This window comes from Anas acuta, chromosome 19, assembly GCF_963932015.1.
Source record: "Anas acuta chromosome 19, bAnaAcu1.1, whole genome shotgun sequence".
NCBI lineage: Eukaryota > Metazoa > Chordata > Aves > Anseriformes > Anatidae > Anas > Anas acuta.
Window position 1 is genome coordinate 2260442 of NC_088997.1, and position 10539 is coordinate 2270980.

A 10539-nucleotide genomic window follows, 5' to 3' on the forward strand; every position below is an offset into this window, starting at 1 on the left:
GCACCAAGGTCTTGAGGTTTTTTGGGTTCAAAAAAGTAACTGCTCCATCGTTACTCACCTGCCTCCTCATTAGGGAGGTAAACCAGCACGGCTACGCGTGGTCTGAGGGTGCGCGGCTTTCCCAAACCCAAGAAAACTTAATGAAGTGCCTCCTCTTATTAAAGTACTGCACAAAGAAATTATTGCTTTTTTAAAATGAGAAACCGCAGTTTGTATGAAAACAGAAAAAAAAAATCTATATACACTTATCTATAGATTAAGAATAGAGCAAAGGCTTTATCCTCATCCCTGCTGCTGAGAAGGACTCAGCTAGCCCCAAGTGCTGACCCTGTCTTGCGAAAAATGAGCAAATCTAAGCCACGGGCACCCTCTGCTGGGGCAGACACGGCTGCATGATCAGCACCAGCAGGGAAGACTTGCCAGCAGCCTCGCTGGCCCCTTGCCTTTTCATTTCAGCATTAAAAAATAAAAATAAAAAAGATACATTCAGCCCACAAAGGGAGTGCTACGCACCTGCCCAGCAGCCATCACCCCTGCAGTCCGCCAGACCTTTTGCTGCTGTTTGGTGAACAATTTCAGACACAGGCACAGAAGCACGTCTGGCACTGCAGCAGGCATTTTTGGAGGAATTTGGCTTCTGGCCTTTTGTACCGAAGAGGCCGAAGGGGCAGCCACAGCTCAGGATATGTGCTGCCACACCCCAGGCACCCTCTCCAGCTGCAGTGACAGAAGTGAGCGCTTGACACCACTGAACAGCAGCAGGTTTCAGTGTGAGGCTGAGCAGGATCCCACCTGCAGGCCAGCCCCTGGCTGGGCGATGCTCCTCGTTTCTCCTCGGCCAGGGAAGCCCCCAGAGCTGCTGCAGCAGCAGAGCAATGTGTCCTGTCCCAGCCCTCGTCCTGTCCCAGCCCTGCAGCCGCCACCGCAGCCAGCGCCCTTGGCAAGGCCGGCCAGCCTCTCCCAGGGACACATCTGAAAAACCCCCACACCCACAGACCGGTTTACAGACTTCATTTAGCTCAAAGGAAAGTCCTAATTAGTCACTCTGAGTGATTTACTTGTTCATTTGGAAGGGGGGAGGGGGGAGACTAAGCTGAATTGTTTGAAATTATCCCTAAAGGGCACTGTAAATTAAGTGTTAATGAGGAATCCTATGCAAAGGGCCACAGTAGCTAAATAAAATAATTAAGGTGCTAAGCGATAACATTCATTTGGTTCTCAATAATTTAGCCAGCCTGGTTTTCAACCAGGATATTTGCAAATGAAACCACCGTCACCACGCTCCCTGCACCCACGATGCCATCAGTGGGGACTGTGGTGCTGGGGCAGCTCAGCATCCAGCTGCATCTCGCCCACCATGGAAAGAAAAAATTCCCTAAATGAGGAGAACAAGCTCCACACCCCCCTTCCCACCTGAAGGGAGAGCCCCGTTCCACTGATCACACTCAGGGTTTATACATGACACAAAAAGGATTGATTTCAGCCTACAAGAGATCTTCACAGAGGCTTTATTTCAACGGGCTGCATTTTTCCCCACTTACAGCTCTTTCGAACAGGTCGTGTCCATCCTTTGGCACGGCCGCAGATCCGTGTTACAATCAAATACAACACACTGCACTTGAGACTTCCAAATAGCAATATGTAACAGGGGAACTGCCTCGTGAATAAATTGCTATCGAGTAGTCCCAAACCCAACCTGTTTGTTGTCAGCACCCTCCTGGCAGCTAGGAGGGTGCCAACCAAGAACTCCTCTCCACAGCCCGAGTAATGTAAGTCCCCTGGCTATTTTATTGCAAAAAACAAAGGATTGGGCTGTCTGCTTTTAAAACCTAGCTTTGTCTCCTCTTCCTTACAACCTTTCCTCTGAGGGTGGGAGGTGTTACCTACTGCTTGAAGGCATCTGACTTCAGCACTGAGCCAGGGCTCTGGTGGCATTGTGCACCAGCCAAAACACAGGTCAGGCCAACAGGGCTCACCCTGTACATTGTAGAGATGGTGAAAAGCCTGGAAGGAGCAATTCCACATCCACACTGACTGGAAGCAGCCATGAAACACCAAGCGGCCTCCCTCTGCCAAAGGTCCAGGCTGGGAGACCTCCACCACGTGCCCCAGTAAAAATCAGTCACTGCCTCAGCTTTTGGCTGCAGATGGAGTGCAGGAGAATACCTGTAGCAAAGTTAAAAACAAAAACAACAACAACAAAAAACATATATTTTAAAACAATTAAAAGAAAATCATTCTGAGAGCCTAGATGCTTGAGATTTTTAAGCGCAGAAATTTGGACTGATGCCCTTGTGCATCAGGATTATTTTTACCAGTAGCCACAGAGACGTTCAGAGACTCGATCCCCGGGTGAAGCGCTCTGCCAGGGGGAATGGCCAGCATCCGATGGCACAAGAGCTGCGTCTCCAGGGAAAGTCCGTCCCCTTCATTACCTGCAGAACACAGACACCATTCAGGTCAGCTCACAGCCGCTGCCACGTTCCTTCTTCCCTGGCACAAGTACAGGTCTTGCTATGCTCTCTCACCACTCACCAACCTCACCAACGCCCACCAAACAACAGCCAAGAAATACCAGAGATGAGCTGGGCGCCTTCCCTGCCATCCCTGGCCCCCTCCAACCTCCCTGGCCCCACTCTCCAGTACCTGCAATGTTCCCAAAACCCTCACAACACACCCAGTAAATCACAGAGACTTGGAGCTCGAGTGCAAGCACCCCCCATGTGAGCACCCACGGCGCCAGCGGGCAGCTGCCCACGTACACGGGCTGCTGCCAGAGGCACGAGGCAGACGAGGCCACCGGCCTGCTGTGGCACAGCAAATCCCACAGCCCTATCGGCAGCGACAGGCTCAGCCTTTTCAGCGCAGAGTACCACCAGCTGGGTGCAACTTGTGAATGCAGACAGTTTAACCAGAGGCTTCAATTGATTAGTTGTTAAACCATCCAACAGCCCTGATATGTTTGGGCTGATACACTGGTGAAACAGAGTTGAAATCTATCCCAGGTCATTAGTAGTTGTTTGACTCACACTGTCACAAAGGGAAATGGAAAGGGAGAGGCTTTAAACAATCCTATGTGCAGACAAGTGAAAATGCAGAAGACCACAGACCTCCCAGCCCGCTCAGCTCCCCAAAGACTTCTTCCACATTCATTATTTAGAGCTACACAGACAGCTACACGGCTGCAAGCATACCTGGCTCATTTCAAAGACGTGCCCACCCTCTAACAAACCAGGCTCAGCACACTGGATGCCAAACATTCCCCTTCGAAAGCGAGACCCGGGGCCCAGCTGAACCCCAGACTCACCCAGGGCAGCACCACTGGGGCACACGCTGTGTGTGCAACCAGGCCTCGCTCAGCTCACCTCCACTCATCTGAGGTTTAACAGCATCACGGATGCTTTAGGCACTGTTTCTGCCACTGGAGACTCGCTCCTCCAGAAGGCAAACGAGCTCCTAGCTGGGCTGAGTTGCCACAAAGTTCTTCCCTTGGTGTCTGCTTAGAGCTCTTCCCCAGCTCTTGCCCAGTCTCTATGTATTTATCTGTGTGAGACCTCCTCCCGCACGGCACAGGGCGTGCTGTTATTACCACTTCACAGACTGGATGCTGAGGCCCTGTCTCACGTTTCGCTGGCTGATCTAACAGGCAAGATGCACTCTGTGTAAGGAAAAGCGTGCATTTGGTCATGCATCTTGCATCACCTTCCCAGAGAAAATAAGCAAAAGCGCCCTTTTGCTGGGGTGAATGAACCTTCAGAAAAACAAAATCCCATCCTAACCCTTCTTTTCTTGCTGCTTTAAGCCAGCAGCGCAGACAAGGCATAGCTGAGGGATCCGAGGCCACCTGGGAGGTCTGGGTGACACAGGGAACTGAAGCCAGGGCTCCCACAGCCCGCCCTGCCTTCCTCACTAGACTGTGGCTCTCTAGGGATGCTCCAAGGAAATAAAAATATATACACTAACCTACTTTTGCCTGATTCAACGCAGGAAAGTTTTAGATCTTACAGCACTGTTTGTCTCCTGAGCCTCTCAAAACCACATTCTCACGGGGCTCTCCAACTGGGACAGCAGCTATTAGCAGAGGTGCCACAGTTCCTGGAGCAATCCCCTCCTCTCCCTGATACGGGCCTTACGATTCCTAATAAAGGCAGCAATTTTGCTTCCAGCTTTTACAAAGCTTTTTATGGCTCTAGCTGCTTAAAATAATTAGGACCTATAAATTCAGGGCAAAAAGACTTGCACAGACTGTGACACGTGGGAGGGAGTATTGACTAAATCAGAGAGAATCCTAGTTTATACCAGTGAACAAAATGCTTCCCACTTCAGATCTTTGGCTTTGATCTCATGGTTTTGTCTCTCAGCGACAGAGCACCTGATACTGTCCTTAATTATTTGGCAATGCCTGCTCCCCATGCAGTACTGCCCAGGACTTGGTCTGGTGCTCACAGGAGCCTGTAATAACGCACCACTCCTCACCTTCACACTCCGACTTCCCATATGGGATCAGACTCATGCTCCAAACACTCCTGCTCCTCCAAACCACACAGCACACTTTGCACCACAGCACATGAAAGCCTCTGAGCTTGGCTGAAATGAGAGAACAGGAGTTTCCCTGCCCCTCCTGCAATTAACACCAGTGTAGCAACTGCAGGTTTTGGTGCAGGATGTCCAAAGCCAGGGGCTGTGCTGAGGAAGGTGCACAACGAGCAGCTTGATAAAACCACCACTTCCACTGCCTTAAAACCCAAGCTGAGGACTGGATGTGTAAGAACAAACTACCCAGCAACTCTTCTTCCCTGGCCACCGAAGTGCTCCCAACCTGTTCCTGTTCACACAGGGCACACGAGAAACTGCCTGAAGGGCACCTGGCCTGCTGGTCACCTTAGGCAACACCTCTAGCACAGACAACATTCACCTGGGCTCTCCAAATCATTCTTTTCCAAGCCAGCGAGGATGCCAGGGGGGTGAATTCAAGTCTGCAAATGCTTAACTTACAAGACAATCTATGCAATGCTCGCTACCATGCTAATATATCTTTGCTGCTCTCTATTTGTGGCTGCAGGTACGCTACATATTCAGATCTAGGATGTTTCTTCAAACAACCCCAGCATCAGACAACTGTAATGTTCAATTTTCTTTTCAGTGAAGAGTTAGTGCTCAGCAGAGAGTTGAAATCATTACTGCTGCAAGGTCTGGGAGCTCTCCTTATGCATCTACCCATCAGCCTCCAATCTCCCTTGACAAAAGGATATTTGGACTTTTTCCTGGAGAAATCTCTCATAATTCAAGGTAATGACACCACTGCCACTTTCACCCCCTTCCTTTCTCTTGGTGTTGCCGTTGTTTCTGGGATGCATTTCTTTGTGGTCCATCAGCATCGCTGCCAGCCTCCCCATCCCCTTTATAATATAGCTTCACACATCTTGTAGAGATGCCAGATTTGCTGCATTGTCTTGTCAGTATTTCTAGGAGTTCAATAAACATTTTAATTAAAGGAATGTCTTCTGAGCCAAGAAAACCGCAGTACGGGGCAGGATTACAGCCCCTTGATGGCTCGTCGCCAGCATGACACCACTTCCAAGTGTAAAAGCTCAAACCAGCTTCGTGCCAGGTGACAGACACGAAGCGGGGGCTATAGGATGGCCACACAGGGGTGCCTAGAGCAGCACTCCTGGGTGAATCCCTATCTCTGGCTGCCACAGGGCCAGTACTCCCCTTCTCTTCACCTTCTGGCAGGCTGCACAGCTCAAACTGCCTACAAAAGGCAGCATCCTTTGCAAGTTTCACAGCACACAGCTCTGGCAGGGAGGAGGTTAAACCCACCCTTCCTACCAGCACTGCAGTGGCCAGCAGCTCCTGCCTTCTCACAGGCACACGCAAGCAGCCACAAACCGATCTCGGTGGTGGTCTCGGCCACAAAGCCCAGCTTTTTGTTCCGACCATTCCCAACATCATCTCCTCATCTCCAGACCTGAGCACAGGCACAGGACAGCTCACCCTCACAGCCTCAGCACAGCACAAGCAGACACGTACCTCCTGGGTCTCTCTCACCCAAGTCTGTGCTTGGCCAACACAGAAAATCCAGGTTCAGGGCCCTGCAACAGGATCAACAGCACTGCAGAACGCAACGCAAAGCAACGTGCTGTGGTTGCACTGACCCAGTCCTGCCCTGCTATCGAGAACTGCCACGTAGTCCCTCTGCAGTTATTAAACTCCCTGTTCATCTGCACAAACTGTTTTGTTCTTTACAGTTCCTACTGGGAAACCTCCAGGCTCCCCCCTTCTTCTTGGCCTCTGTTTTATTTGCCCACAGATCATGCTGGTGCTTCTCGCTCAGCTTTTTTTTTCCAGACCAAAGCGTAACAGAACGTAACAGACCTGCAACTAGCTTAGGGGATGACATGCTACCCCGATCAATTCCTCACACACATGCTTCCACCAAGCCCAAAGCTCTGTCAATTGACAATACCTATTACTATAATAATGGGTTTATTCCACCGAAATTCCGAGCAACTGATGACAGGAACGTTTTCCACCTCTTCGGGCTTGCTCACCGTTCCCAAAACTTCCCAGCCTTCTGCAGCTTTAGCCTGAGAACAGGAAAGGAAATACATGTTAAAAACAACAGCAACTTTTCAAGCTTAAAAAGAAAGTAAGATAAGATATGTACATAACCAAATAAATGTTTTAGACTTCTAGTTAAGCTGACTGGCCTTTTGACACCCCTTGCATTTTTACCACCAAAGTCCTACTAGTACCAGGACACGAACCTTGAAGGAGGAAAATGAACAAAACAAACTAAAAGCGGGTTATTTTCCTCCTGTTGTTTGTTCCAGTTTATCAAGCAAACAAAAAGCAACTAGAAAGCTTTTTCTGCCAGTGTAACAGTTCTAGGAGGGTTTTTGGCAGCAAAGTACACAGAAAGAGTAGCGTTAAACAAATCAGCATAATGCTAATGAACAGAGCAATGTGGCACAAGTTCTCAAGCGCAGCCTCAGCCATCAGAAGCCCCCAGGAACATTTTCAAACACAACTACACATTTTTCAACCTGGATGCCAAAAATCAGCTCATATAAAAAGCAGGGCACTCAACACTCAGTGCTTCACACAACCAGAGAACCAGCCTTCCCTGCCTCACCCTAGTGAAAAGAACCTTAATTATTTGTCTTAGAAATCCATTTTAACAATAAAAGAGCCGCTGCTTCTTGCCAGCTTCATTTCCTGTGAAACTGGTGCTTTTTACATTAAGTTATATCAAATTTACACCAGCCAGGCAATGCCAAGGGTTAGGCCGGTGAATCTGGGTCCAATTAAATGAACTGCTGCAATGGCTCCCAATGTTAATAATTCAGGCTTTACAGTAACAAAGTGATTCTTCCAGCTGTTTCAATTAAATATCAATGTACTTTATGTGCCTTTCATTTCATCATCCTCTAGAGCTCCAACGGCCACACACCTATGGTACAGCTGAACGCTGGTTTTCTAGCACCAAGCTTCCAGGCTTACCCCTGCGTGGAACGTGATCAGCTCCTCCTCAAAGGGACAGAGGCATGCAGCTACCCCAAGAGAGCCTCTGTCCCTCTATGGATTCAAAGCTTCTGCCCTCCCACACCTTGCTGGACCCTCCAGCCCCACCGCTGTACTGGTCTGGGGCATCCCACACAAACAGAGGAAGGCAGAGGAGAGCCTGTGGCTCCTCGCTCCCTGGCCACATCACCCAGCCTCACGCAGGCAGCATTCAGCTGGTTTCCAGCCCAGCCGGGGCACAAAGCCCCTCCACAAGAAGTCAGGGCAGTTGTGTGGTGCTACTGCAGGGGATGGACTCACACTACTTCAAAGTAACTCTCCTGTGTTTGTTTCAGCTTAAATCAGGTTTTTCCGTGTGCAGTCCCCTTTTGTGTTCTGCAAAGGCCCTTATCTCACCTCGCAGCATAGGTACAGGGTGAAAAGCTTCTCAGCAGCTCACACCCAGCCCTGCTTTCTCCTCGCTCCCCTGCTCCAAAGGCTGCCCAATGCTGCCATCGTGTGCCAGGCTCTGGGACGCTGCCTCTGTGTGCGCTGGGAAAAACCTGCTGCAGGCAGCAGCACCAGCCCTGGTCCCCACGGACAGACAGGGAGACAGACCCCATCTTACCGAGTCGCAGCACAGACCCGCTGCCACCCTGCCAGCACCATCCTCCAGAAAGGACCCACAGCACAGAGCAGCTGTCCCAAACGACCCGACACAACCGGACTGCGGGTGCGAGCCCATCACAGAGATCCTACAGCACAGAGCACTGGTAGCGAGCAGGAACACAGAGCAGGAGAACAGAACGCTGCAAAAATTTGAGTCCTCTTTCTGCACCTCCTTTCTGTTCAGCACATGCAATATTTGAGGTTTCCCATATATATGTTACACTAAAATACTGGAAGAAAAAAAACAAACGTGGATCATTCTACCTTCAAAAAGCTCCGGAGGTCATCTGTGCTGTAGACATCAAAGACTTCCATAGCTCCAGAGCTAGCTTTGCTCACTGTCGGAGTCAAGGGGCAGCTGCAAGGGAAAACAAGAAAGGAAAAGTTTCGTATGATGGCAAAAGAGAAAGACCAGGAGGATTTTTGCTTCTCTATTTCCTTCTCTTGCCTGTGCAGCAGGCAATTCCATCTAGTCTGCAAAAGATCTCGTTCGCTATACGGATGTATTTTCCTATGGAGAATAGGAGGGCTCAAAAATTAACCCAAGAGATAAGTTGCAGCAGTTCTGTGCACAGTTGGACAATTAAAACACAAAATTAGTTTTTTAAAAAGGGTACCCAGGGAGGTTCCCTACCAGCCTGGAACATGACAACCCGGAGCCTCCCTGCAGAGCACAACGCGGAGCAGCAACTGCCCAAATCCAGTTCTCAAGCTCAGTCTTAGAAAGCCCTCTAAAGAAGCTGCTGAGCAGTGCAGGCTACAAAGCTCTTTGGGCTCCAGCAGAAATAGAAAAGAGAAAACTCAAGCACCAAAGCAGCAGACACCCAAGCCCGTACCTGTCCCTCTGGCTGGTCACCACTCTGTCCACCCCCAAGAAGTATGCAGAGCGCAGCAGCGCGCCCAGGTTCATGGGATCCTGGATCTGCTCCAGCACCAGCCAAACCAGCTGCCGGTTCGGACCCTCTTCACCCCCCAGCTCGGGCTCCTCGGCTTCCTCCAGACTCTTGAAACGCAGAGGGGAGGCCTCTAAACAAACCCCCTGGTGCACCCGGCCTCTGCACAGCGCGTCCAGCTCTCTCCTCCGGACACGGTGCACGGGCACCCCCCGGGCTGAGGCCTGAAGGACGAACTCACTGGTGACCAGGCGCCGAGCACCGGCTCCCTCCTTGAGGAACAGCCTGAACAGATCCCTCCTGGCCTGCGACAGGGCCATGGCGCACGGCGCGATGCCGAAGAGGATCTCCGAGCCCCTCGTCCTCTCCACGGGCAGCCCTTCCAGCCTCCTCCTGGCCTTTGGGACGTCTCCCCCCGGCCACCTCCACCCCTCCTGCCCTGCTCCTGCAGCCCCCCGGGGTCCCCTCTCACAACCCTCGGCCCCCCTCCGGCTCCGGGGGTCCGGCCCCACGCGTGTCCGTGGGGAGCCGCGGGCATCGCCCCCCGCCTCAGCCGCCCCCTGCAAGGCCGCTCCTGGGGAAGGCCCTGGCCCAGCAGCCAGCGGCCGGCAGCCCCACGGGGGGCAAATGTCCCGCGTGGGGCCGTGGCCCCCAGCCCCGAGCACCACCCTGGCGGCCCCCCGGCGGAGAGCCCGCAGCGCTTGCTCCATGGGCACCCGCGTGGGGTGGGGGATAAAAAATAATAATAATAATAATAAAAAACACCGGAGCCAGCCCCAGAAGCGGCGTGGGCACGGGGAGGGGACCACGCAGCCCCCACAGCGCCCCGGGAAGGGCCCCGGACACGCGTGGGCCCCGCCGCGCCGCTTCCGTGCTGTGGGGGGGGAGCGGAGCGGGGCCGCACCACAGCGCCGCGGGGCGGCCGGCGGGGCACAGGGCCCGGGCCCGCCCCCCCTGACAGGGCCCTAATTAACGAAGGGAGCTGCCCCTCCTTCATTAACGCCTCTCATTAGGGCGGGCCGCGCCTCGGCCTGGTGCAGCCGCAGGTCCCGGGGTGTTTCTGTCAGGGCCCGCTAGGCCACTGAAGCACAACACGCGGCTCTTAAAGCTCTTAACGATGAAGAGATTTTAAGTAAAATCATCTTTTTTTTTTCCTGTTGTCTGCCAAAGCCGGGTGCACTCATCGCTCCCTTACCCAAAATGAGCTGAGATCAGTCACCAGAGCTCACCCTGTGCCAGAGAACGTTCCCAAGATGCAGCAACGTTGCCGTAACTGATGGCATTTATTGTATGACAAACAAGGAAAGCACAAGATTAGGAAAAAAAAAAACAAACACACTTTTAATGCTACAAATGCTCTCTACCTGTTTACAAGGTATCGAAAACCTCTGCCTCAAACCCAGCAAGGCAGCCAGTTCAGCTATTCACTACTTATTTGCAAAAACATTTTATTTTAATGAGAGCAAACCTG

The 10539-nt window shown here is 51.8% G+C and overlaps 1 protein-coding gene across 1 annotated transcript; it reads right to left on the reverse strand.

Moving 5' to 3' along the window:
• Nucleotides 1-1485: 1485 nt before the first annotated feature.
• Nucleotides 1486-9969, reverse strand: MRM1 (mitochondrial rRNA methyltransferase 1). The gene is made up of 5 exons (XM_068655756.1): nt 9012-9969; nt 8440-8533; nt 6470-6590; nt 2316-2435; nt 1486-2166 (listed from the first exon to the last, which is right to left on the reverse strand). The coding sequence occupies exons 1-5, from the start codon at nt 9776-9778 to the stop codon at nt 2123-2125; spliced, it is 1146 nt and encodes a 381-aa protein (XP_068511857.1). The 5' UTR covers nt 9779-9969; the 3' UTR covers nt 1486-2122.
• Between the last annotated feature and the right edge of the window lie 570 nt (nt 9970-10539).